At 35.7% G+C, this 22,914-nt stretch overlaps 1 protein-coding gene and 1 long non-coding RNA gene across 10 annotated transcripts in view; one reads left to right on the top strand and one right to left on the bottom strand.

Annotated features, from left to right (window-relative positions):
• LOC105718325 (uncharacterized) overlaps positions 1-2,805 on the top strand; it is a 268,420-nt gene extending 265,615 nt beyond the window's left edge. For 3 of the 4 annotated variants that reach the window (XR_002477807.2, XR_010345369.1, XR_010345370.1), the window contains one exon: positions 1,125-2,805. This is a non-coding gene — a long non-coding RNA (uncharacterized LOC105718325). The remainder of the gene's footprint in view (positions 1-1,124) is intronic. The other variant, XR_010345371.1, reaches the window with a different exon arrangement.
• The window catches only part of INPP4B (inositol polyphosphate-4-phosphatase type II B), an 851,576-nt gene that overhangs the window by 42,957 nt on the left and 785,705 nt on the right, over positions 1-22,914 (bottom strand). For all 6 annotated transcript variants that reach the window (XM_064383845.1, XM_064383847.1, XM_021666733.2 and 3 more), the window contains one exon: positions 18,991-19,145. In XM_064383845.1, the coding sequence (XP_064239915.1) occupies positions 18,991-19,145 (155 nt within the window). The remainder of the gene's footprint in view (positions 1-18,990; positions 19,146-22,914) is intronic.

The following is a 22,914-nucleotide window of genomic DNA, read 5'->3' as shown; positions in this document are numbered from 1 at the left end:
CATCATCACACCACCATCACACCATCATCACATCATTACACCACCACACCATCATCACAGCACCACACCATCACAGTACCACACCATCACACCATCATCACACTACCACACCATCACCATAGCACTACACCATCATCACAGTACCACACCATCACAGTACCACACCATCATCACATCATTACACCACCACACCATCATCACAGCACCACACCATCACAGTACCACACCATCACACCATCATCACACTACCACACCATCACCATAGCACTACACCATCATCACAGTACCACACCATCACAGTACCACACCATCACACCATCATCACACTACCACACCATCACCATAGCACTACACCATCATCACAGTACCACACCATCACAGTACCACACCATCACACCATCATCACATCATTACACTACCACACCATCATCACAGCACCACACCATCACAGTACCACACCATCATCACATCATTACACCACCACACCATCATCACAGCACCACACCATCACAGTACCACACCATCACACCATCATCACACTACCACACCATCACCATAGCACTACACCATCATCACAGTACCACACCATCACAGTACCACACCATCACACCATCATCACATCATTACACCACCACACCATCATCACAGCACCACACCATCACACCATCATCACAGCACCACACCATCACACCACCATACCAGGGAGAATCATAGAGCTTAGATTCAAAGTGCAGTCTTTAGCTGAAAAATCTACCACAAAACTCAATTGAAGGGCTAGTATAAAGAATATCCAGATTACAAAATAATTACTTTGTTAGATGAATATACTCCTTAACATAAGATATTGTGAAGTTTTGGACCAGAAGATATCTAGTTTGCCTTTCAACATTGATCCAACAGAAACATGTATCTATAGACCTCAGGTACATATTCTGAGAGAAATGAGGAAATATGTTAACTATACTTTTGTAAGCACTTCAATATAACTTTTGTCTAACGTTGAAATGCTGAACATTGAATTTAGATTTATTGGTACCAATGGGGACGTAAAGCTATACAAGGATAAAGATGCAAAAGCCTTCTATTATATATAAGAATGCTGATTCAACATTTATTTTGTGCAGGGACATGGCAAAAATAATCAGATTGCCGAACATTTCCTAAAAGTCAATATCTATGAGGAGTGCTGACTACTTTCTCTCTTATCTACTGGTAGAAATAGTCCGGATGATCTGCCTGACAGAAAGCTTACCTTTGTAGCGAAGAGACTGCCCTGCCTGTCTGAAGACCCAATACCATCCACCCTGGCCAGGAGTCCAAGCCATGAGAATTAAAGAGAGAATTTCACACATGCTTTTACCTGGTCGATCCTAAATGAATTAAAAAGCTTATTTTTCTCTTCTAGTTTTCCACACACAGAAGTCCAGATGCATCCAAGACTCTCTTCCTTTGTTTTTTCCTTGATTGTGATAAATTAGTTACATTGAAATTGTGCTTCCAGTACTTCAAATTCCAGGAGAAAACATGTTCAGAAGCATATTGACAAAGGATGCTAATACCATTTTAACATTTAGTTGGAGATATAGATAGTCAAAGGGCAACTACTAGCTTTCAAATTGAGCTCAAAATTTTAAAAATACACCCATAAATTTATTTTCCCTAGTACTAGTATGCTGTCATCCTAAAATCCTTAAGGCTTTTTAAAAAAGTGGGCACTTTTCATTTTCCTTTCATCTCAGCACTTGTACCAAGGTTATTAGTGAACTTTTGTTATTCAGGGGATGTGGGCAAAGATAGCAAAAAACACATATGCATATTTATGATAAAACTATATAAAGCAGACTGCAAAGAAATGTGACTTTCTTTTACCTTGCCATAAATAGAAATGCAACAGAGTTTCTACTTTCTGTTATGGTCTGAAATCATAACCTCTGTGATGAAATTTTAATTTATAAACTTTAAGGATTGCATAATGGAAGGTTATAACTGACCACGTGGATATCAAATGTATAATTTTCTGAAAATAGACTTATTTCCACCCCAAATTATGTCCCATGATTGAAAATTAATTTCTAATTATGTACAATGTCTATGTACTACAGTAATTCAACCTTCAAGACTAAATCCTTGCGACGAGTTGTTGGAAGGCAAAGTTATATGTAATCACATCATCTCTGTTTTCTTCCAAAACATCACATCTTTTATTATTCAGTATATTAAAAAAATCAACTTAATTCTCTGTTCAGGAACCACATAATACCTAAGCAGCTTTTAAGTTATTAACATACACAATAAAATGGTAGGTATGTAGTCAAACCACAGAGGAAAAAAAGATGAAACTCATCAAATGCTTGTTGGGATGTGGGCTTCCACAGCCTGTCAACTACATGTTTCTCATGTGGTCAAGCTGAACCCATGGTAGGTATACACAGTGGCCTTGGTTGCCATTTAACTTTATGACCAAGTAATACTTAACAATATGTACCCTGAACATATGTATATGGGAGTTTTGCTTTATGAAAAGTGGTTTTTCTTTTAATGGAGACTACAGATCACAAAAGTGTTCAATAAATCTATTTCAAAAGCAGCTGCTGTAAAATCAGTTCATTCTTGTGAAGTGGAAGGCATTTTTCTCCTTTTCTGGCAAAAATAATACCTCTTGACAGCTCTAATATGTCTTCTTCTCACTTTTGTTCTAGTCTATTTTCTTCAATAGAAAAAATCTTTATCACAAAATCAATAAAACTATCAGTGTTTATAAAATTTCTGTGAATTTGTGTTGTAAAATTAAATTATGAAACAAAACTGAACAAAAGATGACATCTATTGTATTTCTATTTTCAAAAACAAAAGAACAGTCAAGGTGATTTGAAAACTCTAAAGCATATAATAAATATAATGGCATTATTTTCTCAAATAGTTGAGAAGACAGACATCATTTTGAAAACACATAAATTCAGATGTAAGAAAACAAGTATTTTGCAGTTAGAAAAAAATTAGTATTTTCAGCTTGTACTGAAGGTTGCTAAGAGTAAATTTAGGAAGAGTCTTGAGCATAGGATATACTGAATGGTTTATGTGATTTTACTGTTATTTGAGTATTTACACCCTGCCTTATTCCAAAAAGAATTTAAGGCAGTTTACATGGATACATCAAATTCAGTAAAATATCAGGAAGGAAAAGTGAGAAAGAAACAGTAACTGCAAGGGCAATGTCATAAAATGGAGCTAAGAATGAGGTCACCATACACACACACACACACACACACAGACACACACAGACTCTCTTTCTCTCTGAAGGCCCATTAAAGAAATGCTATACATTTGAAATAGATGAATCACAAAATTTGCCCTGAGCTTTTCAGTATTCTCTACAAAAAGAAATCTACAAAATCAAAATTAAAACCCACATGTACACACAATCACACATCGCTCCAGCCCAGACAAACACATATACACACATGCACATGTTTGGTTGTGGGGAATCATTCATTAGCCAAATGTTAATGCTCGGAGAATGACTGCACAGAATACTCACAATGAGGGAACTTTACAGAGGAAAAAAAATGTGTGACCACATGGATGCACCTGGAAAATGTTAAGCTAAATGAAAGAAAGCATTCACAAAATATCATAAATTATATAAATCCATTTATATAAAATGTCCAGAACAGGCAAACCTAGTGGTTCCCAAGGGCTGGGGGGATGGCATTTGAGGAGACACTGGTAATGGAAACAGGGTTTCTTTTAGGAGTGCTGAGCAGATACTAAAATTATTGTAGTGATAGATGGACATCTCTGTCAATATACTAAAAACTACTGCATTGTATCCTTTAATGAATATGTTTACCAGTTTATTATAAAGAAATTACAAATAATACAGACGAAGATATGTGTAGGGCAAGGTATGAGGGAAGGGATGCGGACCTTCCACGTGCTCCCTGGGTGAACTGCCCTCCAGGAACGTCCATGTGTTCAGCTATCTGGAAGCTTTCTGAACCTAATAATTCTCTTGGATTTTTATGGAAGCTTCATGATATTAGCATTCCTTTCTCCCAAGAGTATAGAGCATGACCCCCTCTGGGAAGGATCTTATGACCCCTAATCCACACTGTACACTTTAAATGGTGGGTAAATGTTATAGTCTGGTGAGTGTATGTGAACTGTGCCTTAAAGAAGATGTTAAAATGTAACAATATCCTTACACTAGACAAGTGGTTATCAAACTTAAGTGCACCTCAGAATCACCTGGTGAGTTCATTAAAACACTGAATGCTAGGCTCCACTTGTAGAGTTCTGGTCCGGTAGTTCTGGGAAAGGCCTGAGAATGTGCATTTCTAACAAGTTCTTGGATGATGCTGATGCTGGAATTACTATTTGAAAACCAATGCAACAGATAATATGAATAACGGATATGACTTTTTTTTTTTTTTTTACTTTCCTCAATATAGTTTGAGGATATCATAGCCATTCACAGTTTAGTAAAAACAATGTGATAGGAAGCTGCTATTGTTTTAGTAAAAACAACATGATAGGATAATGCTATTTGTAATAGCTCCTGCTGCCATTACAAATAAGCAATAATAGCAGCAATAACAGCAATCATCACCACACATCAGTAATAGCTAAGGCAGCATTTAATATTTACTGATCTTCACTGTGTAACAAGTACTATATTAAGAACATGAGTGAGCATTGTTTCCTTTAGCATTCAAGACAACCCTATTAGAAGAGGATGCTAGTGAAATTATCACTATAATATAACAGTTTGACTTTACCAACTACCTACTATAAACCATACCCAGTTACCGATTTCTTTTTTTTTTTTTTTTAATGGTATATTTTTTTCTTTTTTTTTTTTATTGCATTTTAGGTTTTGGGGTACATGTGAAAAACCTGCAAGGTTGTTGCATAGGTGCATACGTGGCAGTGTGATTTGCTGCCTCCCTCCCCTTCACCTATATCTGGCATTTCTCCCCATGCTATCCCTCCCCAACTCCCCACCCCCCCGCTGTCTCCCCCACTCCCCCCCAACAGACCCCTGTGTATAGTGCTCCCCTCCCTGTGTCCATGTGTTCTCCTTGTTCAACACCCACCTATGAGTGAGAACATGTGGTGTTTGATTTTGTGTTCTAGTGTCAGTTTGCTGAGAATGATGGTTTCCAGGTTCATCCATGTCCGTACAAAGGATGCGAACTCCTCGTTTTTTATGGCTGCATAATATTCCTTCTCTGTAAAGAACTTAGAATTTCATTCCCACTGCTAAGAAGTGGAGAAACCAGGCAGTCTAATTCCAAAGTCCTTCCTCTTAACCACTTTATGTGCCACAGTGGGGCAGCTTGCTCTCTGCTGAGCTTGCTTAATTGTTAGATTTTAGAGTATTCAGAGCAGTGATTACTCCCCAAATAATGCTGTGATACTTGAGAGATATCACATGTGATTTGTTACTACTAATAAAATTTTTTCAAATGATATGCTTTATAAATTACAGTTTTGATCCCCATAATGATGTCATTCACACTCAGATGAGTTCTGATATGCTCACTGAATGGAAGAGAATGGGGTGAAATTATGCATAATGCAGTTTTGCTCCTAAGGCTTTAGGCCGTTATCCTTCGGGCATTAATATATTATGCCTAGCATTTGAACTTCTCTGTCATCTGTGATCTTCTGATCAGGAGAATAGCTTGCAATATTTTGGGTGCCTATTCATAAATACAGGTGCCACCCAGTCCAGTTTTCTTTAGAAATTGGCCTGTGAAGCTATCCAATTTGTTCCCTTGAACTAGTGTCTAGAGCACTATAACCACTACTCAAGTTAGAAGAGATGAAACCATTCTATGACAGTGTTTACCAGAGTATAGCAAGTGTTCTGATGGAAGACAAGAATTTGAAATAGACAATGAAATATACTGATAATTCATTGAATTAATACTTTTGGATTTCGTTTTATGTGTATGAGGACAAATATAATAGGCACATTGAGTATATGAATTCATGGATATCATTGCCTAGGACAAGGCAGTTGGTGTTTGTAGAAAAAAACCATTAGGTGGTGAAATGAAAGTTACTTCCTTGATTCCCTTGTCTCAACCTTCTGGGGCATAAACAGACTTTCTAGGTTTTGGCATAACTGTTCTCCATAGATCATTCAGGTTTGGGCTGCCTTCATCTCAGCCTTCTTTGACGAAAACGAGACCTTTCTTGGACTAGTTCTTGCTACACTTTATTTTCCAAGTGCAAAGGCATCAATCATCTCCCTAATCAACTATAGGGTTTTGTTTCTCAGCTGGAAGTTTCCTTCCCTTGTCTAAAGTGGAGACCTGCCCCCTCCCTGCTAAAACGCCTGACATCATGTCACAGGCTCCTGTCATAGCACGATGCATTCTCTGTCCAAACCTAAGGGATGCGCCTGTCTTAGTCCACTGTGCTTTCATTTAAAAAATAAAAATAAAACATATTTTTTAAAAAACCATACCACTCCTGAAACACTGTGTTCTGAAATATACCTTATATACAATAGGCCAATGGTTTATAAATGCTGGAATCCTTTTCTAATTTGCAATTATGTGCAAAACCCCATTATATAAAACACTGAAGATGAGATGAGTGAGAATCTGGATGGCTGATCAATGTTTAGACAGACATTTAATCTTATTTTATGTTACTGAGAAAATATAAATTAAACAAAGCACTTTTCATCCATCAGATGATTAAAAACTCTTACAGTACAAGTATTGGGACGTGTAGGGAAAGGGGAACACATATGCATGGCTTGCAGCTTATAAATTAGTATAGCTATTTGGAAAAGCAATCTGGTAGCATCTAGCAAAGTTAAAGATACAAATGCCTTACCACCCATTCTACCTATGGGTTTATATACATGGATATACATGTAAGAATGTCTATTACAGTATTGTTGGTAATGGCAAAACATCTGATGCTTTTTACCTAAAATTGGTACATCTGATGTTTTGCCATTACCTAAAATTAACTAGGGCAATAAATTGTGGTCTATGTGTACAAAGGAGTATTATACAAGTTTTAAAGGAGATAACCAGATGTAACATAAATAAACACAGATCTCAAAAACTTAGCATTAGCTGAAAAAGATAAGTGGTTCAGTATGACACACAGTGTGATACCATTTATGTAAGCAAAACCACTTGACAAGTGTGATGAATGAATAAGTATTACTTTTATCTACTTAGATAATTTTACTCGTATCCACTTAAATAATTCTAACAGATTTTCCTAACTCCTGGCAACTTACCTAAATTATATTCATTCTCAAGACACAGTTAAAATTCTACCTTCTCGAGGATAACTCCTGGCTACTGTGATTCTTTTTTTTTTTTTTTTTTTTTTGGAGGAAGAGGAGTTTCGCTGTTGTTACCCAGGTTGGAGTGCAATGGTGCGATCTCGGCTCACCGCAACCTCCTCCTCCTGGGTTCTCCTGCCTCAGCCTCCCGAGTAGCTGGGATTACAGGCGCGCACCACCATGCCCAGCTAATTTTTTTGTATTTTTAGTAGAGATGGGGTTTCACCATGTTGACCAGGATGGTCTCGATTCCTTGACCTCGTGATCCACCTGCCTCGGCCTCCCAAAGTGCTGGGATTATAGGCGTGAGCCACCGCGCCCGGCCTACTGTGATTCTTTTTATCCTCTGAAGCACTTAATAGTGAACAATTCCTATGCTCTGGATTCATTTATCTGATTTGGTTCTTGTGGGAATTAAGTTTCCCCATATAGGATGCTTATTGTTATTCTTAGCCCATAGTAAGTCCTCATTGACTATTAGCGGATTTTAAATGTATTTCTCCCTTTGTTTAGCATGGTACCCTGCCATAGTAGATATACAAATGATGTTCACTTTTGACTATGAAAATGACGACCACATATTTCTATTCATCATCTATTTTCCCAACTCACCTCCTGAGGTGGGGCTCCTGACACATTAATTACAGGATATCCTAACTTGTTAATAAAAGCTGTGGGCATTCAGGAGTTAGATACTCACTAGTCCACCAACTGAGTGCTGAGTGCTGCTCTCTGGGGCCCCAGATGTGCACTAACCCCCTCTAAGGTTAGCTGCTCCTAGATTCTCTGATGCTATCACAAGGGCTTTAGCAAGATTTCCACACCTTCTAGCCTACTGTCACTGAGAGACAGTTTAAGCCTTTTAGAAACCAAATGTTAATCCTGAGACTTTTTTCCTAAGACCTCAAAGACCAGGAGAACTCCCCCATTTTAGCAATATTCAAGAAGGCACTTGTGAAGAAAAATGGGGTAAGGAAGAACAAGGAGGGTAGACAGAGATGGGAAGAGTGTAGAGATCAAGAGTAACATTTCGCAGCAGAGCACTTCATGCCCACTGAGTACAGAGACTTTAAGTAAGTGATCGCATTTAACACAACACCCACAAGAGAGCAATGGAGCATTATCTCACCCTTAAACATTAGGAAACTGAGGCATTGAGATTAATTAATGTGTCCACCACTGCACAGATATTAAGTGTTAGAATAAGGAATAAACTCCAGGTCTTCCTGGATTTAAAAACCTGTGTTTGTGGAATAAGTTAAATTTATTTGTTTCAATTAGATTCATTTGTATTTCATTTGATCTTATTAAGTTAAAATATAAGTTTCACATCCTTCTATGTCTAGGCACTTAGTTAATAATTTTGGGAGTTGAAAGGAGTGGTTGACTTGAAAAGGTGTAAATAAAGCTGATGGCTGTTCTGGACTATGGCCTCCACACTCACAGGGTCTCAAGTTGCCAGACTGGAAAACACACATTATCAACAAAAGAAATTAGAAGAAAGAAATAGACCTCAAAACCATCATTTTTCTATTAACAGAATGCTATGATCATCTTGTCAAGCATGAATATAGGAAGAAGATCCCCTAAAATTAGCACATACATTTTGTTCAGGAAGTTGGAAGTCCTTTGTAGGCCATTCTTTACCCCAGAAAGATCCATTCTCTTTTGGGGTTCATAGTGAATGGCTTATTAAAAGATACTTGCTCTAACATGATTTCTAGGGATGTATATTCTCTTTCACCTCACCTTCAGCTGAAGTAAAAGCATCCCAGATAAGGTCAATTTTCATGTTTTTATTAATAACCCTGAGATGAAGGTGACTCTCTCAGCTTATTCCTGTTATTTGCTACAAAAGCCGACTGAAGTAATGTAGCAAACACACAGCTGAAACTCTCAAGGGAGGAGACAATACTTAGCAATCATGGAAAAACTTCCCAATTATGATGTTCTCTACAAACACATCCCTTTCAAGAAGTCAAAAAATAGCTGCAAACTTCAATTACCTATGTTTACAATGCTTATAATTCTCTTTAATATTTGAAATAGTACATAATATGAAATAATAGTGGCTCTTCCCCAACGAGTGCAATTAAAAACAAAGGAAAATAAAAATAAGCTCAAGTGGAAACAAGACTAAAGAAAGCAGAAAGTTTTCTATTTCAACAATAATTGAACTACATTACTTAAAAGTGAACCCGACAAGGGAGTGAGTCATACAAATACATCTTTTACTGACATCAATTGATTAAGAGTCATTTACTTATAAAGCAGAATACTTTATAAATTATGCTCCCCCAACAGATAAATTACAGGTGCAACATGTTGAGACTATGACATTCAATAAGATGAAACTCATTAAGATCAATGGGCCTTTTAGTCTCTCTTATGAATTAAATATTTACTGAAATAGAACGACTAAGGCCCTGAATCACAAAGGTGGTACAAAAGTATATGCTGAAACTTACCTGAGTCATCTTACTAATGAGCATATTAACTATCCTAGTTTTAAGGAGACATGACAGATTGAGAAAGTAGTGTAGTATAAAAAACAACTGAGAACAATGGAGTCACATTATTACGTTGTATACCCATAATCTTAAAGTTTCTGTAAAGAAAAAATAATAATACAATGGTATTTTTGTTTTAATTTACTTTATAGAGGCATTAAATTTCCCTATGCAATTATTTCTTTTTAATTTGACATTACAAAATCTAGTCAAATTTATTACTGTATTTTTTAAGGTCCATTCCTAATAATCTATTAATCAAATATAAGTTTGATTAATAGGAAGTTTGAAAGTTCCTACTAAAAATATTTTCTGCAAATACATTGGAACAAGACATTTTATAGTCTTGTCATAAAATCACTAAAATCAATTACTGATTTAAATTAATATTGGTTTAAATAAAGTAGACTTTAGTCAAGTGGTTCTCAATCATGGCTCCATCCCAGAAACTAGTATGTGGTGTGTGGTGGGACTTGTGCCTTTTTTTTTTTTAAGCTTTCTAGATTTCTGATGGGCACTGAGTATTAAGAATCACTGTTTTGGCCAATATTCAACATTCTTAAAGAAAATAATTTTCAACTCAGAATTTTATATCCAGCCAAACTAAGCTTCATAAGTGAAGGAGAAATAAAATCCTTGACAGACAAGCAAATACTGAGAGATTTTGTCACTACCAGGCCTGCCTTACAAGAGCTCCTGAAGGAAGCACTAAACATGGAAAGGAACAACCAGTACCAGCCACTCCAAAAATGTACAAAATTGTAAAGACCATTGATGTTATGAAGAAACTAAATCAACTAACAGGCAAAATAACCAGCTAGCCAACCCAAATGCCCATCGATGATAGACTGGACAGGGAAAATGTGACACATATACACCATGGAATATTATGCAGTCATAAAAAAAAAATGAGTTCGTGCCCTTCCATGGATGAACCTGGAAACCATCATTCTTAGCAAACTGACACAAGAACAGAACATCAAACACTGCATGTTCTCACTCATAGGCGGGTGTTGAACAATGAGAATACATGGACACAGGGAGGGGAGCATTGCACTCTGGGGTCTGTAGGAGGTAATTAGGGGAGGACAGTATGGGGTGGGGAGTTGGGGAGGGATAACATGGGGAGAAATGCCAGATATAGGTGATGGGGAAGAAAGCAGCAAACCACATTGCCATGTATGTACCTATGCAACAATCGTACATGTTCTTCACATGTACCCCAAAACCTAAAATGCAATATATATATTGCATCCAGCTGCTGTATTTAGGAAACCCATCTCATGTGCAAAGTCACACATAGGCTCAAAATAAAGGGATGGAGGAATATTTACCAAGCAAATGGAAAACAAACAAACAAAAGAAAGCAGGGGTTGGAATTCTAGTCTCTGATAAAGCAGACTTTAAACCAGCAAAGATCAAAAGAGACAAGGAAGGGCATTTAATGATAAAGGAATCAATGCAACAAGAAGAGCTAAATATCCTAAATATACATGCACCCAATACAGGAGCATCCAGATTCATAAAGCAAGTTCTTAGAGACCTACAAAAAAACTTAGACTTCCACACAATAATGGTGGAAGACTTTAACACCCCACTGTCAATATTAGACAGATCAATGAGACAAAAAATTAACTAGGATATCCAGGACTTGAACTCAGCTCTGGACCAAGTGGACCAGACATCTATTAAGACATCTACAGAACTCGCCATCCAAAATCAACAAAATATGCATTCTTCTCAACACCACATCTCACTCATTTTAAAATTGACCACAAAATTGGAAGTAAAACACTCCTCAGCAAATGTAAAAGAACAGAAATAATAACAACCAGTCTCTTAGACCACAGTGTAAACAAATTAGAACTCAGGATTCAGAAACTCATGCAAAACTGCACAATTACATGGAAACTGAACAACCTGCTCCTGAATGACTACTGGGTAAAAACAAAATTAAGGCAGATGTAAAGAGGTTTTTTGATATCAATGAGAACAAAGACACAACATACCAGAATTTCTGGGACACATTTAAAGCAGTGTGTAGAGGGAAACTTATAGCACTAGATGCCTACAAGAGAAAGCAGGAAAGATCTAAAATCAACGCCCTAACATCACAATTAAAAGAACTAGAGAAGCAAGACCAAACTAATTCAAAAGCTAGCAGAAGACAAGAAATAACTAAGATCAGAGCAGAACTGGAGACAGACATGAAAAACTCTTCAAAAAAATTAATGAATTCTAGAGCTGGTTTTCTGAAAAGAGAAACAAAATAGATAGACTGCTAGCCAGACTAATAAAGGAGAAAAGAATCAAATAGGTACAATAAAAAAATGATAAAGGGGATAACACCACAGATCCCAAAGAAATACAAACTACCGTCAGAGAATACTATAAACACCTCTATGCACATAAACTAGAAAATCTTGAAGAAATGGGTAAATTCCTGGACACATACCCTCCCAAGACTGAACCAGGAAGAAGTCAAATCCCTGAATAGACCAATAACAAGTTCTGAAATTGAGGCAGCAATTAATAGCCTAGTAACCAAAAAAAGTTCAGGACCAAAATAATTCACAGCAGAATTCTCTGAGAGGTACAAAGAGGAGCTGGTAACATTCCTTATGAAACTATTCCAAACAATAAAAAAAGAAGAAATCCTCCCTAACTCATTTTATGAGGCCAGCATCATCCTGATACCAAAATCTGGCAGAGACGTAACAAAAAAAGAGAATTTTAGGCCAATATCCCTGATGAATATCTATGCGAAAATCCTCAATAAAATACTGGCAAACCAAATCCAGCAGCACATCGAGAAGCTTATCCACCACGGCTAAGTCAACTTCATTCCTGGGATGCAAAGCTGGTTCAACATATGCAAATCAATAAACATAATCCATCACATAAAGAGAACCAATGACAAAAACTACATGATTATCTCAATAGATGCAAAAGTCCTTTGACTAAATTCAACAGCCCTCCATGCTAAAAAGTCTCAATAAACTAGCTATTGATGGAACGTATATCAAATTAATAAAAGCTATTTCTGACAAACCCACAGCCAATATCATACTGGATAGACAAAAACTGGAAGCATTCCATTTGTAAACTGTTAGAAGGATGCCCTCTCTCACCAATCCTATTCAACATAGTATTAGAAGTTCTACCCAGGGCAATCAGTCAAGAAAAAGAAACAAAAGATATTCAACTAGGAAGAGAGGAAGTCAAATTGTCTCTGTTTGCAGATGACATGATTGTATATTCAGAAGACCCCATCATCTCAGCCCAAAATCTCTTTAAGCTGATAAGCAACTTCAGCAAAGTCTCAGGATACAAAATCAATGTGCAAAAATCACAAGCATTCCTATACACCAATAACAGACAAACAGAGAGCCAAATCATGTGTGAACTCCCATTCACAATTGCTACAAAGAATAAAATTCCTAGGAATACAACTTACAAAGGATGTGAAGGACCTCTTCAAGGAAAACTACAAACCACTGCTCAAGGAAATAAGAGAGGACACAAACAAATGGAATAACATTTCATACTTGTTGATAGGAAGAATTAATAGTCTGAAAATAGGCATAATACCAAAAGTAATGTAGAGATTCAATGCTATCCCCATCAAGCTACCATTGACTTTCTTCACAGAATTGGAAAAAACTACTTTAAATTTCATATGGAACCAAAAAAAAAAAAAAAAAAGCCCATATAGCCAAGACAATCTTAAACAAAAAGAACATAAGCTGGAGGCATCATGCTACCTGACTTCAAACTATACTACAAGGCTACAGTAACAAAACCAGCATAGTACTGGTACCAAAACAGATATACAAACCAATGAAACAGAAGAGAAGACTCAGAAATAACACCACACAATTACAACCATCTGATCTTCTATGAACCTGACAAAAGCAATGGGGAAAGGATTCCCTAGTTAATAAATGGTTTGGGAAAACTGGCTAGCCACATGCAGAAAGCTGAAACTGGATCCCTTCCTCACACCTTATATAAAAATTAACTTGAGATGGATTAAAAACTTAAATGAAAGATTTAAAACCACAAAAACCCTAGAAGAAAACCTAGGCAATACCATTTGGGACACAGGCATGGGCAAAGACTTCATGACTAAAATACCAAAAACATTGGCAACAAAAGCCAAAATAGACAAATGGAATCTAATTAAACTGAAGAGCTCCTGAACAGCAAAAGTATAATCAGAGTGAACAGGCAACCTACAAAATGGGAGAAAATTTTTGCAATTTATCCATCTGACAAATGGCTAATATCCAGAATCTACAAGAAACTTAAACAAATTTATAAGAAAACAAAAACCCATCAAAAAGTGGGCAGAGGATATGAACAGACACTTCTCAGAAGGAGACATTTATGCAGCCTACAAACATATGAAAAAAAGCTCATTATCACTAGTCATTAGAGAAATGCAAATCAAAACCACATTGAGATACCATCTCACACCAGTTAGAATGAGAATCATTAAAAAGTCAGGAGACAACAGATGCTGGAGAGGACATGGAAAAATAGGAATGCTTTTACACTGTTGATGAGAATGTACATCAGTTCAACCATTGTGGAAGACAGTGTGGTCATTTCTCAAGAATCTAGAACTAGAAATACCATTTAACCCAGCAATCCCATTACTGGGGAATATACAAAGGATTATAAATCATTCTACTATAAAGACACATGCACACGTATATTTATTGTGGCAGTGTTCACAATAACAAAGACTTGGAACCAACCCAAATGCCCATCAACGATAGACTAGATAAAGAAAATGTGGCACATATATACCATGGAATACTATGCAGCCATAAAAAAGGATGAGTTCATGTCCTTTGCAGGGACATGGATGAAGCTGGAAACCATCATTCTCAGCAAACTAACACAAGAACAGAAAACCAAACACTGCTATGTTCTCACTCATTAGTAGGAGTTGAACAATGAGAACATATGGACACAGGGAGGGAACATCACACATTGTGCCTGTCAGGGGGTTGGGAGCTAGGGAAGGGATTGCATTAGGAAAAAAACTAATGTAGATGACAGGTTGATGGCTGCAGCAAACCACCATGGCATGTATATCTGTGTAACCAACTTGCACGTTCTGCACATGAACCCCAGAACTTGAAGTATTAAAAAAAAAAAAAGAATCATTGGTTTGGTCTTAACAATATAGGCAACCACTAGGAGAGTCTTAGAGAGTCAGATCACCCAGAAACCTTGTGTTAATTTTCTAATCTGAAGTGGTATTTAAGCCATTTCATCAAACAGATGGTACCTGAAGGCCCCGTCAGAAGCGTGCAGCTGAAAGTAACACTGGATATGTAGAAAAAAGGAAGTCTGAATTTTTGGACAATTGTACAAAGGGTGAATTCAGGTGGTGAGCTGAAGTGGTTTGTTTATTGCCTGTTTGTTTTTGAATCAGGATAACCTCTCCATGACTTTTGCTTTCATATTCTGCAACTTAATGCTATCAGTGTCACAATCAAGTGATAACTTCATATGCTTAATTTAAATGCCTATGTATACACAAAGCTGCCAAATACTTAGGACCCAAAAATTTTAGAAACCCATGTCATTAAAGTATTCCTTTGTTGTATATTTATTGGGAAAAAAATTATACTTTCATTGGGCACTGTTCTAGGTACTGGAAATATAGTAGTGAACAAAGGAAAATAAAAATCTCTACCTTCAGAGAGTTGTTTCTGGTGGAGGAATTTCTAAATAAGAGCCAAATGGAGCTTTATTTATTTAATTTCATTTATAAACCTTTGCTCATCATAAATAATTTGAAATTGCTACAGAAATAAGCACAGTACAATAAAAAATAGTATGGATAAGAAAAAATAAAACTAGATAAAGGTATATGATAACCTTGGTGAACTTTATTTTTCCCTTGAATTTTTATAATAAAGAAACCTTGGTAAATTTTTAAGAAATCCAGAGAAAATAGCCTGGAAACTGATTAGAATAATTCAAAGGTAAAATAAACTACAACTGATATTAAATAAAATTAAAAGTTACAATAAGTTCAAAAACATACAAATCAAATTCCTTTAAAACACTGATTTTTAAAAATCCAAGGTTGTTTCCAGAATACGTGTAAAGTTCTTAAAACCCTGGACCCACCTCAGATTTTCTCAATTATAATCCACGTGGGGTCCAAACATATGTATTTTGTTTTAATATAGGACATGTTGTTTTTAATTATAAAATTGAACCCCTGATGATGATAACTTAAACTACATCTTGATATACATTTTAAGATAGATTTAGAGGACAGGTGCATCTTTGTTACACGGACATAGTGTAGAGTGTTGAAGTCTGAGCTTTCAGTGTAAACATCACCTGAATAGTGTACATTGCACCCACTCCCTTCCCATCCTTCCACCTTTTAACACACCAATCAAATGTAAGCATTTTTTAAAAGTTCCAGAGGTAGTTCTAATGTTCATTAAAAATCACTGTTTGAAGGCTGGGACTTGCTAGATGGCAGAGCGAGGGCCAAGACAAATCTGCTTCCTCTCAAAAAACTAAAACTGCAAAATACTGTCAGAACCCAGCATTTTGGGACCCCGATAACTTGAGCAGTAATCAATATGGGACCCCTGGTAACATTAAGCAGTAACTTGAGAAATATTTATTCACGAACCACTGTTGCACATGGGGCAAGAAATTTATAAGATTTATATGTATAAAAATGTTTAAAATTTCTAAGGTGACTTCTTTATCTCAAATACTATGATTATTTCTAGGTACATAATATACATTAGCATCAAAAATATTTATTAAAAAACCTATTCAGGGAATGTAATGCTTCCATAATTAACACAGCATTTGCAAACACTTGCATATTTTTAAAGTGCTATCGAAAGACCTGATTTTCTTAAATAGGGAAGATACTGCATTTGAAACCTTATTTACAAAGGTTGCCAGGACACTTTATTTTAATATATGCTGTTGTAGTCCAACCTTATGTCATAATATATTCACAAACATAAAACTACAAGGATCATAATTGGCTAGATTATTCTGCACATGGAAAATCAGAGTATTAATATCACAGCCCTTGATATTTATTTATTTTTTCAACAAACATTATTGATTACCATGTGCCAAACATTGTCCTAATTCCTTTACATGTATCAATTCATTTAATCCTCAAAACACTACTAAAATGGAGCTGCTATTATCATGTCTGTTTTATAAGATGAGGAAACTGAGAGGTAGTAAGAGGTTGACTAACTTGCCCTAAGGCACTATGAGGCAGTGAGAGACTAACTTGCCTAAGGGCAGTGTATGGCTTATAGTTGGGATTGAAATTAGCTGACTCCCAAACCTCATGCTCTTATCTACTCTGCTGTGTTGCCAGAGCTTGTAAACCTATGTGCCTGTGCTGTAAGGCAAAATACCCAGAGGGAAATGAAGGCAGTTATTAAAGAAAAGAACATATCTTATTTTCCTTAAATACGGGCATACATATATGCAAATACAGACCAACCCTCACACTCTGGCACAGTCCTCATATACACACAAAACCAAAAGAAGAAGAATATCACCAGAATAGTAGGGATTTGAAGTTAAGCCTTTAGGGTTTTTAGATAAAATTTCTAGTGCGTTACCTTAAAAACACAAAAATGAATCATCACAAATACTATATAATGAGCAAATGTATTACATATATAATATCAATCATAGGCAATACCAAAATATGTTGTTCTATGGTATAACATATGTAGTATAGATATAGCCTTTATTTACCTGCTTGAATTATTTTCTTTCTAATTTAAGGGTCCTCTCTTCTGTCTTAAATAAATAGGCACCAATTTCATTTTCCGGAAAGTTTTTTAGCTAAATCATCTTAGTCCCAAGGTATTCCTGGTCTATAATATCACACATTCCTGCGTTCCTCATCAAGCATCTTTGTTCCATCTACAGTGACATTTTTGTTCTTTTTCTGCACATTTGAAGATTTCATACTTGGATTCTGTATTTTACCTGTTAGTGCTGAGATATTATCTTTGAAAGAAGTTTTTGTATCAACTAAACGTGTTTTATATGGCTGAGATGTTCATGTCAGGCCTCTAAGACATCCTCATACATTTATCAAAAAATTATGATAGAGCTCCACTGAACAATGAAAATGCCAAGAGACATGAAATGGGATAAAATAAAGGACTTCAGAAACCCTTCATCAGTGAGAAAACATACAGGCATAGAACAAGCACAAGCAAACGTCAATGTCTACAATGAAAGACTGCAGCAGTTAAAAGAAAACCAGAAGCTAATGGCAGGCTAGATAAGAAGCAGCTCTCTCCAGCGAATCACATGACATTTCTTTCTGGGAACCCAGAGACTGTCCCATGCTTCCTAGTGTGCTCTCCTGAGCTAGGCTTTACAGCAAAGAGACAATTTCGCTTAACTTTTTAATTAATGTGTGTCCTTGCTGATAGACATTGTGAATCAAGCGCTTTTTCCTTTCCATTATGGCTTAGAGTTTAGATTTAATTGCTGTGGTAATGAATCAAGAAAGATGACTTCGGGCACAGCATTTTAAATGTCGGCAGAGTAACCATGTTAGTTTTCTATTTTAAAGTATCAGTGTCATCCTATCTTTATGATGAGTGATTTGAAAATAATTTTAGAAAGGAAGTTATTGACCCAGAGACTCTGTGGGCCATATCACCTATTAGTTGTAATTTGGAAAGCTTTTGTTTAGATAATGAGTTTGTTTTATTTTGCAAGTACTCATAAATATTTATGTGTCATGAACATTTGCTCTTACAGTGTTACATGTGAAATTTTTGGGGCCCTTTAACTTAAGCCAATGAGCTAATGAAATATATAATATATATAATCATGCATTTTATCAAATGTGTTCGCAGCCACATTTTCTAAAATGAAAAGTTCAGAAAAGTAGCCTAAAATGGGTAGGGGGAATATAGATAGAGAAAAAATTATTATACAGGTAGAGAAAATTATCTGTCTCTCATGTCATAAGCTATAAGCCATGAAAATACAGTGAGGTTCTGAAATATTTAGTCCTCCAGTAAAATATGTATTTTGAAAAATAAAAATAAAAACAACGCAAAATGACCTTAAAAGAAAAAACTTGAAAAAAAACATGTGAGATACCTTCTCATGCAATCCAGTGCTCGGATGAAGAAGTCCTTGTGCAGCTGGTGCTCATCTCTCAAGATGGAGCATTGTTCAAGTGTCACTGACATCGATGTCCTGTCTTTGGCACTTTTACAACAGGTGAAACGAATACCATTTAGTTTGCGGCAAATCTGCAACACACATAGAAAAACAAACCTTTATTGTTCATTTGTAATACTGTAAAGCGTTGGCCTCCTCCAAACACTTCTACTCTAAACACATCAAATATAAATCTGAGTTTGTTTTAATTTATGACAGTCAATTGGTTCAATCAGTCTCATCGAATGTAAAAGCATTACCTTTTCATTTCAAAAGCCAACACAATGGACCTAAATTATTTAGCTCTTTGTACATGAAGTGTGGGACTGTTGAAGCCATGTAAGATGCGAAATATCCAGCAAAGGACACAGCGCACTATCCAAGGAGGTACTTAGTCTGCAGTGGATGACAATGCTAAACTAATCCCAGCTCAGACACAACGCCTTCATTGTAAAGAGGAAAAACAAAACAAAATTCTATTCCCTGGATCAAACAGTTGATTCAAATCTTAAATAGCCAATACTCTCTTATTTTACATTTAAGAAATATTTGCAATCCTGAGCTGCTCCTAACCAGCCATCTTGGTGTTGAACAATGGGAACACATGGAGGACACGGGGGGCGGGGAGCATCACACACTGGGGTCTGTTGGGGGGAAATAGGGGAGGGGACAGCGGTGGGTGGGAAGTGAGGGAGAGATAACATGGGGAGAAATGCCAGATATAGGTGAAGGGGAGGAAGGCAGCAAATCACACTGCCAAGTGTGTACCTATGCAACAATCTTGCATGTTCTTCACATGTACCCCAAAACCTAAAATACAATTAAAAAAAAAAAAAAAGAAAGAAATATTTGCTAGTCTTGGTCTTATGTTATGAGATTTTAAACATCCGCGTGATGCCTCACAGCAGACAAGGGAACTACTCATCAATTTATTTATTGCCCATAGACTGTGCACTAGGGTACAACACTAAGAAATTTCATATACATTTGCTCTTTTTAATAAACTTCACAGGGGCCGGGTGCAGGGGCTCATGGCCATAATCCTAAAACTTTGGGAGACCAAGGCAGGAGGATCTTTTGAGTTCAGGAGTTTGAGACCAACTGGGACAACATAACGAAAGCTCCTCTCTATTAAAAATAATAATAATAATAATAAATTAGCTGGACAAGGTGATGCATGCCTGTAGTCCCAGCTACTTGGGAGTCTGAAGTGGGAGGATTACTTGAGCCTGTGATCGTGCCACTGTACTACAGCCTAGGCAACAGAGTGAGACCTTGTCTCAAAAAAAAAAAAAAAAAAAAAACAAAAAACTCCCAAATTAAAAATAAATAAACTTCACAGGAATTCTAGAGGAAGGTATAATTATTTTCATTTTACAGATGAGGAAACAGAGGTTTAGGTAGGTTAAGTAACTTGTATATAACAGAGCAGAACCAGGATGCAAACAGAGCTCTATTTAAGTTCAAGGATCAAGTGTTTTAACATCTGTTATGTTCTGTTTTCCTCTATGGTTCTTTCTTTTTGTTACGCTGACTTAAATCAGAGAAAAATCACTAAGCAGCAATACTCTCTTGTCTTACTGCCTTATGGCTAATAGGGAAATCATTTCATTCCTTTCTCTTCTATCCCATGGTAGGGTTCTAATATGAGATACCAATAATCAACAGGCATTACAATGCTAATCAGTGTGCATTTAAAATAGATCTAATATGATACAAGAAAGGTCTTCTTTATTTTCTGTCATCAAGGAATCTTTAAAAGTTCGTCTGCTTTTAAGAGAAGGTAAAATAATACAGCTAATCTAGAATTTATTACCATGTTTAATTGTGATTCTAATACTTAAACTTGAATTTATACATCCCTATTAATTAAGAACTTAGGTATTTCTATTTCTAATAGAAGTGACTAGAAAAATGTGAGAGCATGATTTCACCATCTAATCTTTTTAAATCTAAAAAATTATAATCCTTTCAAATAAACAGTATTTCATTTTTTAAAATTCCTGACTATATTCATAATAATAAAATAGACCATAGTGGCTATTTACAAGATACGATTTTTAAATTGAATTAATATTCTTTAAAATTTATTGTTACTATTATATAAACTTGTCCTACTTAGAATATTTAATGTTCTAAATTTAAAGTCTAGTGGAGGTAAGGGAATTTCCATCAGAGTATACAGAGTAGGCCTTGATTTCTGTATTTCTACAGTACCTGAACTATTAATTTAACACATTTGATTGTCATTTGTCCTCTTTAAATCCTCACTTTTACTATTTAAAGAAGATAAAATAACTTTATATTTTTTAATTAGAATGTAAAATATCAACTAAAGCAGTATTTCGTTAAATAGATTTTTTTAAAAGAGGAAAATAAAATAACAGAAATATTAACACAATATTTTTGGAAAATATCTAAAGAAATTTACATATTTTTTATTTTAATAGTATCGTTAAAGTCCATGATTTACAAATAGAATATTGAAACGGAGGCATTACACAACAGAAATGCTACTAATCATTCATTCAGTGGTAAATTGTGAGAAAATCATATTTGCTCAGTATACACATTTCAAAAAACTATTTTAGAAATGTGTGGAATTTATAGAAAAACTTTTTCATACATTAAAATGGGAAATTGCATGTACTAAGAGAAAATATGCATTTGTGTTTACATTTGTGTATCCTTAATTTATCTATTTACATAACTTCACAATTTATACATAATGACACATTTATAAGTTTCTAAATCATCAGATGGCATGAATATCAAATTATCTTCATGCTATCATGTTTTTAGTAAAACAGAAAACACAATTTATGACCTACCATTGTGAAAATTCATTTAGAATAACAACCATAATGGTCTTTGAAGATACAAAGAGCAGCCGCACTATTAAAAACAGCCTTCATGTAGTATGGTATGGTGCTAAATGGGACTAGTATAAATGAGCTGCCTGAAAGCAACATTTCATATTGTTACCTTTGATGTTTTTCCCTGGGGCTCCAAGAAGGCATGAAGGGAAACTAAAGAAGCTTTACTCTGCCTTGCTTTTGGTTAATTATTTAATATGGGCTCATGGTAAATCATCCACTCCTTTTTCCCAGAAGAAAGTAAGTAATATTGAATTATAATTGAAGCATTGGCAGTAGGGAAAACTTTCTGTTTTAAATGTTATGGATGGAGAATGAATAGAGTATGCTAGAAGCATGGTCAACCTGAGCTCCCAATTATCAGAGTAACACTGCAGAAACTGCAAATGTGGCATTTATCATTAAGGTTTTTAACATGTACCTTTCCTGATGGAAGGATGCATTCCTAATGAAAGGATATTTGGGTCTGATTGTTTAACAGTCATATATTTCATGTTAGGTATGACTCAATGGTTACCAGATAAGAGCTTTAAAAATACAGGCATTTCTCTCTCTCTAATTCTTATAGAAACCTGGGGTGAGAACACAGGCAGATCTTTTACCCTAAGGATACCATTAAATGAGAAAGAGCTATACAAAATATAGTTCATTACCCCAAGAGCAATCCATCAGTAATGAATTCTATGCCAATATCAAATTAACAAACACATTTATAAGCTCATTAACTGAAAAATATGTCCAGGAGCCTTATTAAAGCTGTGAATCAGAGATCTGATAACCACATTCTGTTGAAACCATATGTCTCTAAAGCAGCAGTTCAAAATCCTAGGTAATACGGGCAATTGACACTGCGACATTTAATATCAAGAAACTCACAGATATGTCCTCAGAGTGGCGAACACATCCAGGATTGGCAAAAACAGTAAATGAGCAAGATGCTTTCTTGAGTGCATCTCCTACCATCTTATGTTCTAGTCTATGGACA

Source organism: Aotus nancymaae, unplaced genomic scaffold (assembly GCF_030222135.1).
Source record: "Aotus nancymaae isolate 86718 unplaced genomic scaffold, 86718_ANA_hifiasm-v0.15.2.pri h1tg000033l, whole genome shotgun sequence".
Taxonomy (NCBI): Eukaryota; Metazoa; Chordata; class Mammalia; order Primates; family Aotidae; genus Aotus; species Aotus nancymaae.
This window is presented reverse-complemented; position numbering and strand designations above follow the sequence as displayed.